This window comes from Psilocybe cubensis, chromosome 8 (assembly GCF_017499595.1).
Source record: "Psilocybe cubensis strain MGC-MH-2018 chromosome 8, whole genome shotgun sequence".
Classification (NCBI taxonomy): domain Eukaryota; kingdom Fungi; phylum Basidiomycota; class Agaricomycetes; order Agaricales; family Agrocybaceae; genus Psilocybe; species Psilocybe cubensis.
In genome coordinates this window covers 1,699,183-1,718,992 of record NC_063006.1, presented here as the reverse complement: position 1 = coordinate 1,718,992, position 19,810 = coordinate 1,699,183, and the positions used below count along the sequence as shown (strand labels likewise).

The following is a 19,810-nucleotide window of genomic DNA, read 5'->3' as shown; positions in this document are numbered from 1 at the left end:
CCCAAAGTGGTAAGAAAGAAATTGGGTAAGTGTTGTCGCAAATACACTTGTGCATCCGTGATGAAATCGGTCAATGAATCAGAAAATGGATCCTGAGATAACATATTGACATAGTGTAATGTTGCAAGTAGCAATGGAAGGCACGATTAGTAACTTTAGAACACATAAAAGCTCCTACAGATTAATTCCAGATCCAGAACATGTCATACAGTCGGCAAAAACGGTCTACTGAAGGTCTGAAACTTGGACATATGATATCGGATCTTGGGTTTTAACGGCTCAGCGCTGAAGAATAGACACAGACCAGAGATTTTCACATCAACCATGACGTGAAGTTACTCGATACATCGCAAGTTTGCAGTTGCAAGATGATAGTTGTCGTGGTTGATTGGAAGTTGCCACGAGTCTCGCGTTGCACATCATGATAAGCGCGTGTAGAGCGTCATTTTAGAACCGTTCGGCCAACGGATATGCCCGCTATAAGCCGAATTTGATCAGTTTAGTGACATTAGCGTTACCTGTTCCTGTCAACTCAACCATGATCTATACTACACAACACCCAAAATATCGTTCACATGTTCATCCAACGTACTCTCCGTTATTTTCATATTACGTCGCGTGCGAGATCTTAGGACGGTCTACATGATGACGAGATGCAAACTAAAGCCAGCTTACGACCTTTTCAATCCGAAATGATAGCAACTTATAAACTACAACATATCACTGGCCATGAGTTTATCGAAAGCCGACCAAACCCTCCCATCTATCGGCGAAATCCCAAGGCTTCAGATTTTGCAAAGAGCGGTCGACCATGAAGCTCGCACTCGGTGCACCAATCTGGCTGACGGCACTCCTTTTAAGTGTGGCCACGTCGGCACAATTCACTTGCAGTCCCACCCAACCTTGCGAAATTGGATGTTGCACAAAGTTTGGCTCCTGTGGCTTAGGCCCAGACTCCTGTGGACCAGAGAACTGCATATCCAACTGCGATCGCAAGTCTGACTGTGATCCCGGTTGGGGTGCGCAGTGGTCCAACGCTGAGGAATGTCCCCTAAAAGTTTGCTGCTCAAAATTCGGATTCTGCGGGACAACATCAGACTTTTGTGGAAATGCCACGGTAACTGCCCCTTCTTGCTCTGGCGGATCTAGCTCTTCAAAACGGACCATTGGGTATTATGAAGCTTGGAGTGTTACTCGTCCATGCGACAAGATGTATCCAGAAAGCATTCCAATTGGCTCGTACACCCATCTGAACTTTGCTTTTGCTTTCGTCGTAAGTGTCTTGCATTCTGTAATCATGAAAACTTGTGTTAAAATTCCCAATGCAGAACCCAACCACATTTGCTTTATCACCGATGAGCGACGCCGACCCTGCTTTGTACAAGCGCTTTACGGCACTTAAAAATACCAATCCGGGACTTCAAACCTGGATTTCGATTGGCGGGTGGTCCATGAATGATCCAGACCAACCTACTGCTACTACTTTCTCTGACCTTGCTGGGTCGAGTGATGCACAGTCCAAGTTCTTTGCATCGGTATTGTCATTCTTGGAGACATACGGCTTCGACGGTGTCGACATTGATTGGTTAGTTTCTCTTTCTCAAGTATGATCCGCTGCTTCCTAACTTCATTATCATTGTAGGGAGTATCCCGTAGCTCCAGAACGCTCTGGAAAGCCCGACGATTACAAAAACTATGTCACCTTCCTGCAGAACCTTAGAAATGCCCTTCATTCGACGGGGCACAATTATGGACTTACGATCACAGTACGTTAACTTCCTTTCCACTCATGTTGCAATGCTGATAATAACTGCTTTCTCAGATTCCATCGTCGTTTTGGTACCTCCAACACTTTGATATCGTGAACATTGAGAAGACGATCGATTGGTTCAACCTCATGTCTTATGACCTTCACGGTACTTGGGATTCGACAAACAAATTTTTGGGACCGTACATTGCTGCCCACACCAATCTTACGGAAATTGATGAAGCCTTGTCTCTCCTCTGGCGTAACAAAATTAACCCAGACAACGTCGTACTGGGACTTGGATTCTATGGTCGTTCGTTTACCCTCGCTGATCCTAGCTGTAATACCCCTGGTTGTGTCTTCACTTCTGGGGGAGATGCTGGCACATGTACCCAATCCGTCGGAACCCTCTCGTTCGCCGAAATTCAACGCCTTGTCGCAGCAGGCGCCCATGTCGCGACCGATACTAAAGCTGCCGTCAAAATGGTCACATATAATAACAACCAATGGGTATCATATGACGATTCTGACACTTTCAAGATGAAGATTGACTACGCCAACTCGCACTGTCTCGGTGGGACCATGGTTTGGGCCTCTTCTACGGATGACGCGAAGGGCAATGCCGCCGGTGCTTTGTCCAAGTCAACTGGACGACAAGCTTTATCGCTTCTAGCAACAAAACAATCTGACCCCATTACCTCGTGCCAGCTCGGCGAATGTGGTAAATCATGCCCTGCGGGGTTAAGCCCTGCGCAGCGCAGCGACGGTAAGAATAGGGGTAACACTGGGACCAACACCGGCTGTTCAGGCGACGATATGCGACTGTATTGCTGCCCAAGCAACGACATGCCAACTTGCACATGGCGAGGTGGTGCGCCATTCTGTAACGGGAAATGTCATGATGGCGAAGTTGAAGTTACATCATCTACCACTGGAACTGGCGCGGAATGTTGGACAGGACATAAGGTCCTCTGCTGCCTCAAGACGGCTTCGGATCAGGCTGTATCGGAGTGCCATTGGTCTGGAAGCGCGCCTATTTGTTCTGCTCCATTCAGCCAGGCTGGATGCCCTGATGGTCAAAAGGCCCTCACGAACAGTAATTATGGCGCTGGAGGTGAGCAACCGTGTGCGATTGGTGACAAGGTGAGTTGCAGAGTAACTGCTACCGTATCCCATCTGACAACAACATCGAACGCAGTCATTCTGCTGCGACCAACCTCCTCCATACGAGAATTGCGACTGGTATTACCATGGTGGAAAATTCTTGGGTCAGATTCCATTTGTCTGTACTGGAACATGTCCAGCCGGAAAGTCGGTTATCGCAACCGATCCTACTGGCTGCTGGAGCGGTTCGTATATCCCTTGAACCGATATCGTTTAAATTTCTCACAAGTTGCATCAACTAAAGGTTATGGCGCGTTCTGTTGCGACAACCCTACAACTACAGTAAGCCAATCGTTGTTGCTACAAGTTTTTTGAGCTTATGGTTGGTTATTAGAATGATCCTTTAGTCGCTGATTTCACAAAGCGAATCCAGGCGTTTTCATCTGATGCAACCTGCAAAGTTGGACAGATACAATACTCTAGAGAGATCGATGATATTCTCTCCCGCCTCGACAAGCGGACGACACTGAGCAACGCTGATATGGCTCAAACTCTCCAGCAGCTCACGCAGCTCGTTTCTGGAAATGGTCAAACCTATCAACAGAACCTAATGGAATCTGCCTTTGATACAATCTACGGTGCGAGTCATGGACTGTTTGTTTCGAATATATCCTCATACTTTGGCGACTGGTGCGTTGACATAAACAACTATTGACGAAATGACTTAATGCTCATGAATTTATAAAGGCCAAATATGGATCAACTTTCGCTATCGGAGAGCTTGCTTTGCATGGGGAATGATGCAATCAACTTCTTAGCCGACTATCATAGCAGCCGAACCCAAGTTTGCACCAATTCCTGTAACCTGGTCAGCAGACGAGATACGAGTGCATCCGACTTCTGGCATAGAGGCTTTACCAGCTTTGAGAACATTGACAATGTCAGCTCGACAGCATCGGAGAAGGCTTCCTTACTTTCGAGGAACCTGGGTGACAGTGAACACACAACCAACACAGGGCCCGACGGAGAACCATCGTGGGGTGAGTAATTACCACTCTGTACTCTTTGTCGAGCTAAATTATTGCATAAGGTTTCATGGTGGAGGCCATTCTGAACGGTCAAATGACCATTGAATATGAGCAGATGATTCTTGCAACAGGATCTGGATCTGAAGAAACCATCCTTGAAGGTATGTTTCTCAGACTTCATAGTATATGTGTTTGATTAACGGAGGCGCAATCAGTCGTCTGGAATCTACCCTCTGGAAGTGGGGCAGGAGGAATTAACTCTAATTTCCAAGACGAAAATCCTTCCGATGCACACACTAATCCGGATCGTTATGTCGTTTTCCACTTCCACACCGATCACATTAGACAGGCAACGGCTACTCATGGCGCTGCACCAGGTATACATGCCGTCGTCGCTTTCCACGGTCAATTTAGACGGGGAAATAACGGACGTGGGCGAGTTGACAATCAGGATCCCAATCGCAATCGTCGCGCCCGAGTTCTAAACTGTGGTAATCAAAACGATCTTTTCTGGTACCCGGGAGACGACAACGACAACGACAACCATTTGAATGAGTGGGCAGCGCTTATGACTCGTTTCGGAAATTACATGATCAACAATGGAATCATGACTCTCGACACCTATACAGGCTCCACTCGTGGGCAGCTTGTTTTAAATCCTCCCGATGACTGTGGACGACAGACATTCAACTGGGGCGGATATCGTCAAAGTAGAATGTTCCAACCGGGCAATCCCAATCAACCAGGTGGAAGTGGATCCCAAAACCCCAACGGTGATCCTGGTCAAGATAACGACGGCGTCTAGAAGGGGGGGCGTCTTTGTGGTGGTTTATAGGTAACAAAAGAAATTAAAGTATCCTTTTCAACATATCATTGAGTTGATATATTGTAGCTTTTTCGTACTATTTATGATTAATCTAATTCTGAATCAATGCTTTTAACGAAAGTCAATGTCACTGCACCGTTGTTTCCACTGGTTTCGGAAGAGATCCAACACCTTGTTTGAACAATTAAATCAACCTCAAATTCCCGCAGGAATGGCGCAGTCCCAATGTGGACTACATGTTATTTCCGGTTGAGACCTTTGAGATGATGGGCACATATATGGTACCTTTGAAATCATTGTTAGTGGTCAAATAAAAATTGAATTGATCTAAAGGTGGACTCGAATGCATTCAGACTTGATGGTACGGGAGGACTGATTATCCTCATTCCAGTGCATCTGGCATGTACAAAAGAAGCTGTATTTAAGTTTTTCACTCTCAGAGTGGAAGTTTGGACACACTGGACGAACCTGGCTTTGTATTTGTATACTCAGCATCCTTTGGAAGTTCCATGAGATTTCTTAGCGAGAGTGGATTTCTCAACGTGAACGCATGTATATGCAGTAGATATATGGTTTCAGACCGAAAATTTGTCATAGCGAAAGGGCCGACTGCGGGTTGAGATTTTCTGGCAGTGAACAAGAGATGTCATTCCATTGGAAATCAGAGTTCAAACTTGCAATGAACCGAAGGGCCCATATGGTCACTTGGCTACTTATAATGCGGTAGGAACTTGTAATTCCGGAAAAGGTGCAAAATCACTGGACAGATAAATAGACTGTGAATTATACGTAGAATTTTGGCAGGTAAATGTGAGCTGAGAGCTCAGCTTCTAATCAATCAACGGGGAATTTGAATGGAAGTTTTCGCTGTCAACAAATCGTGACACGTGCTTGGCCTCTCTTGTGTTACGCGTACATATCCTGGCACAAGCAACTACCAGCCGGGACAAATTTTATACCTTCAAACAACATATCGAAAGCAATCAGGCGTAATTTGGATCATGCAAACATGCTACACTCTTCTAACCGATAGAAGATGGACGGCAAAACGGACTTTTTTGACGTTTTTTTGACGTCCTTCTGTGAGCTATGTTTTGCGTCCTGTTCTTAAAACATACTAAGATGAAAGGTGCTTCTCTGATGAATTTAGGACACATAGTGGGAATATTTACACGAGAAATAACCTGATATTTGCGCTCAGAACCGTGCTATGGACAGAGGCTTCATCCTAAACTTCAGGGAACAGGACACATTTTACGCCTAATTTCGTCTTTCGAGTTTCGCTTTCATGCCTCGGTCGAAGAAAAAATTTGGAACACTAGGTTACTGTCAAGTCAGGGTTAGATTTCCATGAGAAAGTTTTTGGCGTTCATTAGGACCACCCCGGGATTCTGAATACTTTGGTGAGCAGTTGATCATTTCTATTCTGTACCAAACTCACATGAAAAAAGTTGGCGATGATGCTTTATAAACCACGCTGCCCATTAACCTGTTCGTTTACGCCCGTGGCTTTGACAGTATCAGAGTCTAAGTGAAAGGCTTGCTCTCGATCTGCCAGCGGTGAGCAATAAGATCGTAGTAACTCTTTGACGCTTACCCGAGTGGTCAATTCTTTAGATTTGACTAGTCAACGAATAAATGCGTGCAATGGGGTGCTTCAAAGGTTCCTTGTCCTGTTTATCCTTCATCTACTTTCTGTGTTGGTGAGTACTTGAATTACTCTGTTTTAAGAAGATTAGACGTCTGATATATCCCAAGGCACCTCCTGTATGTCAATGCAGCCTCAATAAACCAACGAGAACCCCGTGCCGCTAATGATTCGTCTACCAATACATGGGATTATATCATAGTTGGGTCTGGCCCTGGCGGGGGTCCGCTGGCTGCTCGACTAGCTCAAGCAGGTTTTTCTGTCCTGTTGGTTGATGCCGGAGACGATAATGGTGACGACGATTTTGTTCGGGTGCCTGCGTTGAACGCCCAGGCTTCCGAGTATACGCCAATTCACTGGCAATTTTTTGTCTCGCACTACGATGACCCTGCAACAGCCCAACGCGACTCAAAATTTACCTGGAAGCAACCCGATGGTCGTTTCTTTGTTGGCCCAAATCCTCCTGCTGGAAGCGAACCTCTTGGGATTTACTATCCCAGGACAGGAACCTTGGGTGGGTGTGCGGAACACAATGCCATGGTGATGATATATCCTGCTGAAAGCGACTGGAATAATATTGCGACCATCACTGGAGACTCATCGTGGAGTGCTGCCAATATGCGTCAATTCTGGGAGAAATTAGAAAACAACCAATATGTCTTGCCGGGAACATCGGGCCATGGATTTGCTGGTTGGCTTGACACCTCGCTCACCAGCCTCAATCTTGTTCTCAAGGACACGAAAGTGTTGAGTCTTGTGCAAGGCGCTGCCACCGCGATGGGTCAAGGTCTACTCGGCAGTTTATTATCAACACTCAGCGGCTTAGCCCAAGTCCTGATTACGGATCTCAACAACGACTCACCTACACGAGATACAACTACAGGACTTTACCAGGTTCCTATTTCTGTTTCCAACGGACCCAAGACGCGTTCGAGCCAACGTAAACTAATATTGGACACCGCTAATGCCGTAAATGCGGACGGCAGCAAACAATTCAAACTCGACATTGAACTCAATACCCTTGTGACGCGGGTTATCTTCGATACCAACTCCACTTCTGGGACTCCCCGTGCAATAGGTGTGGAGTATCTCCAGGGAAGCCACCTATACCGAGCCGATCCAAATTCTGACGGGGCGAATCCAACTGGCTCCGGGACTTTCTTCGCCAATCGCGAAGTAATTTTGTCGGGAGGAACATTCAACACTCCACAGCTCTTAAAGCTTTCTGGTATCGGTCCAGCTGATGAACTCTCTCAGTTTGATATTCCTGTCGTGCTCGACTCGCCCGCGGTCGGCACCAACATGCAGGACAGATACGAAGTCGGCGTTGTTGGCTCAGCAGACAGCGGCTTTGTTGATCTAGCTGGCTGCACATTCCTCAACACCACGGATGATCCCTGCTTCATTCAATGGCGCGATAATTCGCTTGACCACGGTCTATACGCATCCAATGGGTACGCGTTAGGCATTGTGCAGCAAACAAGCGTCTCTGCACCGACGGAGGCCGATATTATTATTGCAGGTGTACCAGCGAACTTCCATGGCTATTTCCCTGGCTACTCAAATCGCACAAACGCCGACAGTCGGCACTGGACGTGGTTGGTGCTCAAAGCTCATAGTCGGAATAACGCAGGCACAGTCACCCTTCGATCGAGTGACCCAAGGGATACTCCTCAGATCAGCTTCAAGAGTTATACAGTGGGCGGGGATCTTGACGCGCAAGCGTCGTTCGAAGGCGTGCAGCTTGCTCGGAAGATGTTCAAATCTGCACTTCCACTTGACGGTTTTTTCACTGAAGAGATCCCCGGGCCAGCCATTCAAAGCGAAGCTGACGTGAAGCAATGGATTAGGGACGAAGCCTGGGGTCATCACGCAAGTTGTTCAGTTCCCATTGGCGCAGATGACGACATAACAACTTCTGTGCTGGACTCGAAATTCCGTGTCAAAGGTGTCTCGGGCCTTCGAGTTGTGGACGCCAGCGTGTTTCCAAACATTCCTAGTCTCTACATCGTTGCCGCAGTCTACATGATATCTGAAAAAGCGGCCGCCACTATCATCCAGGACGCTCAATGATATTTTCTGCTATACGGCATAGAGACTGCGTCAGGGTAATATCAGACCCTTGCATCGCTTACCATCATGTTTTTTCTGCAGTACCCCTAACTGGTCTGGTGTGATATTTTGTTAAGATCTCTTTGATTTTTACCGCTCAAAGGACCTTATTTCCTTTGGTTATTTAAACCTGTAAACAACCGCGTCAAATTTGTTATCTATCTAAATTTTTCAAGTGGTTTGGGTCAACGTGCACCCGTCCTGTGGGGCCACATTTTATGCCACTCGCATTTCAACTTTGATATGACCGCTCTAAGTGTGCTAGTGTATCTGTATAGGGGTGAGTTGAATGTCGAAACAGGTGTGAAAATTGACTAGAAGTGGATCATCCCGACTTGCCGAACCGCTTAACCGAAGCAAAATTTACCGGCGAGAAGGAAACCTTTGGAAGACTTCTACCCGTCATCACTCTGTTCCAACCGGCTCCTCTCGGAATTCCGTTCGCAGAGCAGCATAGAATGTTGCCATTGGGGTCGGAATTTCTCAACATCGCCAAGTCTCTTTTGAAAAATCTGATGACAAGTTTGCCTGAACTTGCCTCGACCTCAAGAATGCGTACATAGCCGATTACTCATGATGTGCACAAGATACGCATATCCGCTAGCCTGAACAACGACGATTTAGAACACAACTTCGCTGATCTATTCGAGTTGACAAGATCGCTTCTCCTCTCTGATGACCCCACGTGTATTCAGATTGACAACCCAAAGTGCCATGTTATTTATTGGTTTGGCTCGGCCAGCAACCTGGTTTACGCCATCGCCGTTTTCTTGCATTCCGGCAGGGTCAACTAGCTCGCAACATGGTTAGCATTACCTGGAACCATCTCGTAATTGTAATTGGTATGTGACGTACTTCATATATAACTCGACCAGGCTGCTTTGTGTCATGCCACTTTCTTTCTTTGTTCCACTCTCGCTGCCAGCTGGATCATCGCTGGTTTCAAGGAATGAGCATAACCCTGATAAAGGCTTGAGTTCCACATTAGTGGAATAACTTCCAACCACTATTCGATGCCTTCCCAACCTTTGCCTCAGGGGCTATGCAGCAAGTTCTGCCATCCGGACTTGATGGAACGTATTTTTTCATGGCGAGCGCGAGTCGATTCACACTGCACGGAACCACACGGCGGCAAAATGAACAGCGTAAAGCAGAAGGCTCGACACCAAAAACCCTATGCTCGACCAGTATCATCCATTCGATCTCGAGAATCGTATGATCGTGGTTGCAATCTACCCGAGCCATCATCGTCTGACATTCTCGTCCCCGGAGTTGCTCATGAGAACCCCTCAAGTTCCTTGACGGTGTCTGACACATATCAAACGTTCATCGCATCTCGTGGCTTACACAAATCCGAGTCGCCAGATCCACTAATCACCCTTCCTGTATGTGTTGATTATTCACTTCCTTCGAATACACGCCTGACATCAAGCCTAGGCATCATATACCCCTAGCTACCTCGCAGGAGAATACTGTCGGCTTATGTCAATTTATGATCAACTCCAAATGCGACGCCGGCACCTCGAAATAGCTTGCCTACGGAAGGTCGGGGATCCCAACATTACACAGCAGCTCTTGGATATCGGTGCAGCTATCCAGCGCATTATCAAATCTACCAGACATGCTGCGAAACTCAATCAAGAACTCGGCTTCAATCTTGATTTGTCCGCGATATACGCAAAGTATCACGAGCAGATTGTAGCCCCACCAAAAGCACCGCCCGTCGAACAACACGATGAAAATTTCATCAAAATGCCACAGGCTCGACACTTCAGCGAAGCATGGAAATATAATCCCTTATAATCGCCACACACATCAGTTTTTTTTTCACTTCAGCATTTTATCACACGAACTCCATTCACTTCCCCTGGCTTCACGTTCATCGCCTCTTTTTTGCTTGCCTTTGCAATTGCACTCACTTGTACACATATTCGCTCGCATCGACACACATACATCCGTACACTATGATACTACATGGCATTACCTATTCTTTACTGGGATATTCAGTCATTTATAATTTCGTTTGTAATCATGACACCACATACGTCTTAAATTCGGTTACACTTTGCTACTTTTTAAACACTTGTACAAAGTACTGTGCATTACATGGACATAACGTTGGGTCAGGTTTCGTGATTATGCACCGTACGGCCCTAAAAGTATATGTGTCCGCCGACCTGGGAAGTTGCCCCTTGTCGCGTATAGGGCGCAACGCGTTTACCAACGTGACACATGCGTAAAACTAATAAAGTCATTAGAATTGATGTGTCATGTCATTGATGTCAAGCATTCAGCGTAAAGCGTATGACAAGGTGTTGTGTTGAGAATCAAGATGAGACTTAATAACTTCCAGTGTCCGCCGACTTTTTTATTTGGGATCGAAAACACTATAACCATTACAAGTCAACTGCTTACCAGCTTCTGTAATCCGAGTCGAAAGCAACACCCTATAATTCTAGAAATACATTCATTGTCTGCACAGAAATCAATATGTAGCAGCGCAGTACATAGTTTGCGTTGGTTATCGGGTACATTTTCGCATCCAAGTGTCGTCCATATTATACAATATCAGATGCCCGGTCAAGTTCATGAGCGGAGATCGCTGTGGAGATCTTTCGATTAGACAGTTTCCTCAACTAAAAATGAATGATCCATGAGCTTATACCAATGACCTAATATATATTCAATACGTGCCTGGCTCTTCACTGTATTGCGTATCATCCATCTCTTTCGTATCTTCATAGGTAGATGTGTCAGAAATTTCTGTTAGCCCGCTGATTCCAGGTCCAAAAAATAGGGTAGACATGAGGGTTTGGTCATGATATCGCGACCAATAGCTTGATCCTGAGGATGGGTCTCTGAGGTTGATCATCAAACGGGAAATCATGGAAGAGGATAAGCTATAGATTGGAATGAGCATATTCCTGCGATTAAGATATAGACTCTCGAATACAAACGGGATACGCACATGTTGGTTAAGGTGGCCGTTATTCCTCGAATATACGACTATCATCATTCAGAATGAATGAAAGCTCAGATTATCCAGAAGCGACTCACCGGCAAAAGCTACGGTTTGACCATATCGTCTTTAACGTGTACTGCAGGTTTTGTAGCAAATATCCTACTTACATAGAAAGACATAATGACGGAGGTAGATGCTAGCACCATAACCCTACATGTAATCATGTTAGTAACTTGTCGGGTACTTGTATTCTGTGTAGCTGGACTGAGACCAACCCAAAATATATGGCGCCTTGAGCAGTGGAGAGACTATCGTCAGAGTGATACTTTGTCAAACGAAAAAGCATACCATCTCGTATAAGAATGTGAATGATGGTGTATCCATTCCGTTTGATTTTTAGAGATTGATAAAGGGTTAATGCAAAGATAACGGTATCGAAAACGACCAATGCAATCCATGCTTCGGCAATTCCTACATTTTGAGCCCCCGCGGATCAGGAATTTGAGCAACAGTATTGCATAATGCAAAAAAGGGAAATTTGAGCGCACTGCACGTATTATGATATGACATGGATGACTAAAGATGAATATATTAATTGTGTACCTTTTGTCCGGATGTGGTAAAATACATCCAACAGAAAGAAGAACAGACTTTGTCTGAGTCTCTGTGATCTTTTGTTCCACGACCATCGCATTCTTCAGTACAGGAGTTAGTACTTCTGGCAATGGAAGAGCTATATAAACATGCCACTCCAAAGACGATGACTCCGATAGCGAGGATACACAACGTAGCTAAAACTCGACGGCTTTGTTGAAACAATGCCCAAGTCCTAATAATTGAAATAACTGTACTCGTATCATCAGTTTTCAAGTTACTCTCACTAACAAAATAGTGGTGCTTACTCCCGATGATGACCTGCATGACAACTATGAGATATTGGTTGTAGTAATTTATATACAAACACCTGGCACAGTTTATTGATATGAGTGTGTCCTTTTATATATGGGGAACTGTAGCCTTACGTCTAAGGAAAGTTAGAAGGGCTATTACTTCAAATAAAAAACAAAGAAGTACCTGAAAACGATCAGGTACCGCAGACCAGTTCCAGAAGTAAAACAAGATGACGGGAATATGCCCTAGAGTGACCACATATCGGTTCACAAAGAACAGTATAAATCCAAGGGCGAAGTTGAATTTAGGCCTCCAGTAGAAGTCGATCTCGTCTGGAAAGGTAAGAAGGTAATCGTAGTACAGTATGACTGAAAGCAATCCTTTGAGTCAGTCTCGCACAGAAAAGCATACAACATAAGTGCTTACTAAACGAAGCGCATAAAACGCAGTTGTAAATGAAACTAGCAGAAATGAGATTCCTGGACAGTCTGCAGAAGTAATTTAAAATACCTACATTTGTTCTTCCGACACATTTTCATGGGTCGCAACTGCGGTAGCCATCACGGGTATTCAATACCAGTGTGAATGCATGCAAACAGACCGAAGTAAACCAGGGAAGCGAAGGGATAGTCAAGAAGTAAAAATGTATATATGGTTTTCACTTACTTTATAAAAAAAGAACCTAAACACTAATCCCTGGTCGATGTGTGGCATCTTTGATGTATAAGTCAACCAGGATGGCAGAAATATCAATCCGTATTCTAGCCACGACTCATGAGAGCGCCACAATCCACAACTTTCCAGGTAGACGGAAGGGATAGAGCCAACTTGAAGACTCCACGAACAAGAGTATAATAAAACGTAAATGCCTGTGCATTTGCAGACCATGGCGCCAGAAGCAGCGGATGCAAATAGTAGAAACCTGTTAATCGGGACGCCATACCACATTTACAGGTTTCGTGGCAGTATCGCTGCACATTTCACTCTCATCAAAGAAGACCGAATATGTCTGTCCCACACTGGCAGGACAGTTGGGAACTGTCTCTCCAATATCTCTGTGGATACCGAGTGACGATTGACAGCATGATGTGACAGAATCCCAGAAAATGGAGTTTCAAATCGTCATATTATAGTTGTCTATGTGGGACCTGGTGAATTTGCCTCGAAAGATTGTGGAGGGAGCAAGAAGGATGTGGCCGTCGATGTATACAAAGTTGAATGGACTTGAAACAAAGCGTCGTCAAGGGCAAACGACTGCATGTCTGGATGTTAATCCAATGAGTTTAGAAGGTCCTGTGCATATAAATTTGAGAAAAAAGTTGTTGAATTTGGAACTTTGCGGAGACGACGAGAATGCGTTGATACAAATCGAAAAGACCAGCTGCCTGAGGCCAGCGGGCAGCATTGGTCGTCAAATGTTGATTATGTAATGTAGATGCTGCCGATCAATTGCCGGAAACTTCCAAGAGCTTGGCACAGGACTTAATCATGACCGTACAGATTGTGTTCCGAACCTTGGATGACCTCCCTCCCTGTGCTCCCTGGAGTGAGAGACCTATATTCGAGCCAAACGTACTCCGGTCTACTCACGAAAAACTAACTTAAATTTCACATGATATATCCTAGGTTTACTTCAGGTTGCATAGAGGAAATGAGTAGGACCATCATATTGATGTTTAAAAAGATTTACAATGACTCCGCTTGCAATGCATGATCCAGATCCTTCATCACATTTCATTTGGATATGACATGGGTAGAGAACGTTGTCATATATATTCAAAACTACGTGGACATCAAGTACCTAGTGTCAATAATTAAAAGCAGTTTCCAGTGCGTCAATATCAATGTATTCCACGAACTCGCTCTGGAAGGTATATCCACCGTTGGTCATTTTCATGCCAACCCATGACTGACAACTACCTGAATTGGGTGTAAATGGTATCCTTTCAGTCTGAATCACTTTCGTATTCAGGCAAAGGTTTGCCCTCTAATTAGGATAACAATGTGTCAAACTCTACGCCGGATATTGGAAATAAATCGATCACTTACCAGAAGATGGATGAGGAAGAAAGTCAACTATCTCAATCAAGAGCCTTTCGGCGTGACAGTTGACAAAACGCCCTGACGCCGAACACAGCGAGACCAGAGTTTTCTCGTTTTGAGGACAGCGATGTACAGCTGTTGTCATGCGGGGCTGGTCTAACAAAAGTGGGACATTTGTAATATCCATTTGAGCCCTTTGAATTGATAACCCCTTGTCAAAACTCGAGAATGAGATCATTTGTTTTTCACAGAATCTGTATCCCTCTAAACAGCCGTCGCTAGCAGGAATTGTAGTGAAGTCGGATTCTTTGTTGTGCAGCTGTGATGCAGAACGATTCGAAAGGTATTCATCGACAAGAGAGGAAACATAGAGACGGTAGCGAATGGCTGATTGGCTTTGGTTGTATGGCTCTTCGCCCTCTGAGTATATCAGAGAATCAATATGAATAGGAAGTTCTGATTGATTGTACCAGGGATCCGGAGCTTCTACTTCAAACTGGGGAGAAATTTGGGGAATAGAAGGGAGTTCTGAGCTGAAGATAGGATCCCAACTTTGTGCATCGCTTGAAAGGGAACTGTCAAGGGTATGCAATTCTGGGATTGTATAGAGAGAAACCAAGTTGCTATGTTGAATTATAACTATTTCGCCTCGAAGAAAAATCTTCAACATACATCAGAAAAAGAACCAAGAGTGAGTAAGTGTCAAAGCTTACATTACTGATTATTGGGTACATTGGCACAGACCATGTTGCTTGAGTACTAGTAACGTAGTCCCAGATACGGACAATGCCCTCATCGACAAACATGACCAACTTGTTGTGATTAAACGCGTAAGAAAGATCTTCATTCGCACTGTAGTTATAGCTTTGGGTAGCAATTTGACGAAATGATGCGCCCTCTAACATTGGATAGATTTCATAGACAAAAATATCTCGTTCGCTTAAAGACGGTATCAGAAATCCAACGCATACAACTTAAAATAGTAAACTTGCAAGACTCACCATTCCCCTTCTTCCTCTCCAAGCGCGTCCTTGCAGGCAAACAATATTATTCCTTGCCCATTTCCGGTGGGGTGAGCTGGGAGAGACGAGAGAAAGGAACGGTCCTCGAGGGAAGCAAGTGGCAAAAGGTCTTGAAAATCATGACCTCGGTCGGATTTTCCGGGAGCACCAAGGTCCCAAAGATGGATCTCTGAAGTGAAGCCTTCATGTTGAGTTAACATAAACTGTCCACCAGGAACGAGGTATACCGCGGATACGGATTCGGAAAAGACTGGGATGTCTCTGAGAAGATCTGTATCGATGTAATGACTTGAGTAAACCTTCAGTGGAATACCATGCTGGTTGGACGATTGAAAACTGGAGAGAAAACGAGCAGGAGCAGTCGCTGCATTTTCGTAATCTTTCAAAGTCATGCCACATTCTGATATCAGCAACGAGTTCTCCATAGACACGCGCCGAAACAGAGCTTTCCACAACGAGAGATTCATTGAGGCATGGTACCAATTCTGGCATACCTGAGCTTGTTTAACCAGGTTGTCCCTGATAATGGATAAAAACATACCCGCCTAGCTCCCACAATGACATCTCGTGGTGGCGTAAAGGAAAAGAGGTGTATGAAGATGTCTAAAGAGAGGCCTGAAATATTTGTTATGGTCATAAATGCCGACAGTGTTGAGTTTTTCTATAAGTTGACAAAACAATAAAAGAGCCGCAGTTCCGCAGAGCAGAGACAGAGGAGTCGCAACGCCGAGACAGCACGAGGGTGATACTCAAACAAAATCAAAGCAGTCCCAATCGACGGAGCTAAGATGCTTTATCCCAACAACAAAGTTGGAAAGAGAGAATGGTGAGAGCTCCCTTCAACGAATCTTATACTAATTTTCAAAAGAACGTACTGCTGAGCAGCCGTCAGGAGCAACTTCTGACAGCCTTACGCGATGGACGTGTTTGTCAATGATAGGCATTTGAATGATGGGGCAATCAGGCTGTGCGAGTAACTACAGTGGCCACCGGAGTCTAAACATTCAAGGGCCGAAGTTGCCAATTCGCTCCCAATTCGCCACATCACGAACAAAGCCGCGTGAGTCCACACAAGCCATCCACAGAATTTCCAAATAAAAAGCATCTACCGATATGTACAAGTCATCTTTCTGCTTTGCAATAGTTTTGTGAACACATTAATATAATGTAGGAGTGGCACCCCAACCTATATCCACCGGGATTGGATCCGATTTCTCTGGAAGGTGACTTGGCTCGACCACAAGTCGAAGAGTACGTGCTATTGTCTCTTGTTACGTTGGAAAAATGCTCAAAAGGAGTATCTTGACTGATTTCAACCAGGCTCAATCACTGCGTAGTAGCGGACGCTCTTCGCGGTGGACGCGAGTTTCAATGCTAATTATAGTCGCGTTTACTGCAGTGGGCATCGCCCGACTACTGCGCTCGCGTATCCAACGAGCATCGCTTGCCTTGAGCCTGAGTCTCCGCTGAAGTCTTACTTTGCAGTGTGGACGTCTGCGGATTTTGTGATATTGAGCTATAAAAGCGATTCATTATTCTGAAAAACCTTCAGTCTTCCACAACCTACTTTTTTATCCCTAATACTACAAGATGTCCAGCAATAATCAATCAGGTAGGCCAAAATTCTTCTGCACTCGATTTCAGCAGTAATTGATTTAATTTTCATTCTCTACAGCGGATGGTGCCCACGAAAACCCTTATGGCTATGTTCCCTCTCGAGCGACTGCAGTCATCTTTATCTTGCTCTTTGCAACCTCCACTCGTACGCCCATTAGGTTTCTTGACTTGTAGCCCATAAAGCTTAAGGCTATATGAATAGTCTTGCATGCCTTCCAAGCAACGAAACATCGCCTGTGGTGGTTCTTCTGGACTGCCTGCTTTTGTGGAATTATTGAGCTTGTAGGATGGTCTGGGCGGCTTTGGTCTTCTTTCAATCCTCTCAATGGTTCTGCATTTCAGATGCAGTAAGTTATGATCATTTTTGAATACTACATTTCTCTTACAATTTCCCCTAGAATTACTTGTACAATCATCGCACCCACACCCCTATTGGCTGCAAATTTTGTGATTCTCGGGAACGTTATTAAGAGGCTGGGCCCAGCATTTAGCCGTCTCACTCCAAGGCGTTGTAAGTCCTTTTTTCGCACTTCACAAAAAATAAGGCTCAAGATGTTTGTGTAGACACAATCTTCTTTACATCTAGTGTATGGTTTCTTCGTTCTATTTTTCATGATTTACCAATAATTGACTTGCCGGACAAATAGGATGTTATTTCACTTGTTGTCCAGGCTCTTGGAGGAGGAATAGCTGCTTCCTCTAACGATAACGCTGGTTCTAAGCTGGTAAGTCTGTTTATTCGATCGTGTTAATAATTATTCTAAATGGAAAATACAGGGATCGAATATCATGCTCGTCGGGATAATCTTCCAGCTAGGTAAGTAGTCGATGGCTGTTCCAGTGCGTTATTGGCTATACTCATACCATACGTGAAATCAGTCATCATCTTGGTGTATTCTGCATTTTCCATCGAGTTCTATTATCGATACAATACAAACCGTCCCTTCGAAGGCCGGCCCACATCGGACGGGATCCTGGGCAGTGCCCAAGGGAGACTCACCCCAAACATAAAGCTCATGTCCTATGTCCTTGCATTCAGCACTGTTCTGTTTTTCATACGGTAAGACCAGTTTAGGTCAAGATTATGAGCTCTTTTCTAACTTTATGCATAACCCAGCTCAATCTATCGTATCGCCGAGTTGGCAGATGGATGGGATGGAAGGATCATCCAAACTCAAGTCTATTTCAGTATGTTTACTCCAAATGTTTCCTCATGAAAATTATTAAATGCTCGGACACATGCACAGATGTCCTAGATGGTGCCATGATCATTTTGGCCATCTATACTCTCAACATATTCCACCCCGGCAGACTTCTCTATTCATACGAAGAGACGAAGGAAGCAGAGTTGAGACATATCAACAGTGCTTGACTGTAAGGTATTCCTCAGGAGAGGGCACTCGGGTTGGCAAGAAGCCGATGTGCTCCTAAGGCATTGTTGTGTCTTTGATAATGCCTCCACGACTCCTAAACGTACATATATTCAAAGACGGACATCTTCAGTTTATTACAACTATATCAGTTGCTACCTTGACGAGTAGAAATGCAGTGCAGTGCTCGACAGCAGGTTCTGTAATTCTGTACGAATATATCAAGTAGTGGCGATGGAAAAATTTCTGGATAACTTCAAGTTTATGAGGCAATCGACAGTCGCAACAGTATTTTCCAACCGCTTCATTTGACAAGAATTTAAATATTGGCACGCACCAAAAATAAACTGCCTGCGAGTCGTGACATCATTTAGCTCTGGATAGAGCAAAAGCGTCACTGCGCCATATAATCAGTGAATATCTTTATTTAAACTCCTTCAGTTTCAAATATTTCAAACAATGACATGTAGTGTTGAATACATCGCGTGCTACAATATTTTCAAGTCACCATGCGCCAGTGATTTTCTTTTGAAGCGGGCTGAAGGAGATGAATTCTGACGAATTAGACATCTATTACACAAGTGTATTAACCCATCAGCAAAAGAGCTAACTGAAGATGATATTCCTGAATATACCTTGGCAAAGCTCTGAGTCGCTCTTGCACCGGAAAGATCCAACGGGTCCTCCAGTGTCGACCTTCAAGCACATATCATTGTAGCTGAAGACATTTATGCGCGAACCAGTGCAGTCGCTTCCAGTGTAATATTGGATGCAGTTAGTTCCACCAGAGGGCTGCGAGAATGAGAATTACATTAGTGACAATTCAACAGCGCGTCGGGTCGAAATGATGTTCACATACTTTGATGGAGTGTCTACCTGCAAACGAGTGGCAACTGTTATCGCAGTTGACCGTGTTTCCAACGGATCCAGTACAATCATAGTTCCCGTACGCGACGATAGTATTTGTCGCTTGTACAGAAGAGATGGCGAGAGTGGCGGCAATGGACAGCGAGGCGAAGGCGTTGAACAACATGTTGATGCAGAAAGCTGAGTACTGTCAAAAGACTTGTAAGTTATGATTCAAACAAGGACTTCTGCTCACCTTTTTACATGTGAAAAATCGATGGTATAATACAGTTATGGTATAATACAGTTTTAGCCATACACAATTTCCGTTGTTCTCCTACGTAACACAAGCGCATCGGCCGTGCCCTCCGCGGGTGACGAATCTCAACAGGCTCTCGAGTACCTAATGGACTACACCACGATAACCTTGCGTTGTACAGAATCAACAATTCTCGACAGCCGTGATTGCAGGAGATAGCTACCACCTTCTTGTTCATGGCCGATTAACAGCCAGTGGCATATGAGGCCGATCCATACGGACTGTTTTGGCTAAGCTATACTTCTTCTCCTTACACACCATGGATCGTTTTAGAT

General features: G+C 44.8%; 6 protein-coding genes across 6 annotated transcripts; 4 read left to right on the top strand and 2 right to left on the bottom strand.

Annotated features, from left to right (window-relative positions):
* Positions 1-811: 811 nt before the first annotated feature.
* Positions 812-4,684, top strand: JR316_0009046 (Chitotriosidase-1; the record flags this gene model as incomplete). Its single annotated transcript, XM_047894755.1, has 10 exons — positions 812-1,273; positions 1,329-1,585; positions 1,643-1,766; positions 1,823-2,890; positions 2,946-3,096; positions 3,156-3,193; positions 3,246-3,541; positions 3,599-3,891; positions 3,942-4,040; positions 4,095-4,684. 10 exons carry the CDS (start codon positions 812-814, stop codon positions 4,682-4,684), a joined length of 3,378 nt encoding a protein of 1,125 aa, XP_047746214.1.
* Positions 4,685-6,343: 1,659 nt separating this feature from the next.
* Positions 6,344-8,426, top strand: JR316_0009045 (Oxidoreductase cicC; the record flags this gene model as incomplete). Its single annotated transcript, XM_047894754.1, has 2 exons — positions 6,344-6,408; positions 6,464-8,426. The coding sequence occupies 2 exons, from the start codon at positions 6,344-6,346 to the stop codon at positions 8,424-8,426; spliced, it is 2,028 nt and encodes a 675-aa protein (XP_047746213.1).
* Positions 8,427-9,601: 1,175 nt separating this feature from the next.
* JR316_0009044 (uncharacterized protein) lies at positions 9,602-10,268 on the top strand (the record flags this gene model as incomplete). The annotated part of the gene is made up of 2 exons (XM_047894753.1): positions 9,602-9,850; positions 9,903-10,268. The coding sequence occupies 2 exons, from the start codon at positions 9,602-9,604 to the stop codon at positions 10,266-10,268; spliced, it is 615 nt and encodes a 204-aa protein (XP_047746212.1).
* An 880-nt stretch (positions 10,269-11,148) lies between these two features.
* Positions 11,149-12,879, bottom strand: JR316_0009043 (uncharacterized protein; the record flags this gene model as incomplete). Its single annotated transcript, XM_047894752.1, has 10 exons — positions 11,149-11,365; positions 11,434-11,471; positions 11,523-11,531; positions 11,595-11,637; positions 12,031-12,122; positions 12,178-12,272; positions 12,330-12,342; positions 12,502-12,686; positions 12,745-12,779; positions 12,833-12,879. 10 exons carry the CDS (start codon positions 12,877-12,879, stop codon positions 11,149-11,151), a joined length of 774 nt encoding a protein of 257 aa, XP_047746211.1.
* A 1,385-nt stretch (positions 12,880-14,264) lies between these two features.
* Positions 14,265-15,850, bottom strand: JR316_0009042 (uncharacterized protein; the record flags this gene model as incomplete). Its single annotated transcript, XM_047894751.1, has 4 exons — positions 14,265-14,305; positions 14,368-15,022; positions 15,075-15,300; positions 15,363-15,850. 4 exons carry the CDS (start codon positions 15,848-15,850, stop codon positions 14,265-14,267), a joined length of 1,410 nt encoding a protein of 469 aa, XP_047746210.1.
* Positions 15,851-16,973: 1,123 nt separating this feature from the next.
* Positions 16,974-18,372, top strand: JR316_0009041 (uncharacterized protein; the record flags this gene model as incomplete). Its single annotated transcript, XM_047894750.1, has 10 exons — positions 16,974-16,995; positions 17,059-17,145; positions 17,203-17,347; positions 17,399-17,511; positions 17,565-17,587; positions 17,648-17,725; positions 17,778-17,817; positions 17,880-18,060; positions 18,118-18,188; positions 18,248-18,372. 10 exons carry the CDS (start codon positions 16,974-16,976, stop codon positions 18,370-18,372), a joined length of 885 nt encoding a protein of 294 aa, XP_047746209.1.
* Between the last annotated feature and the right edge of the window lie 1,438 nt (positions 18,373-19,810).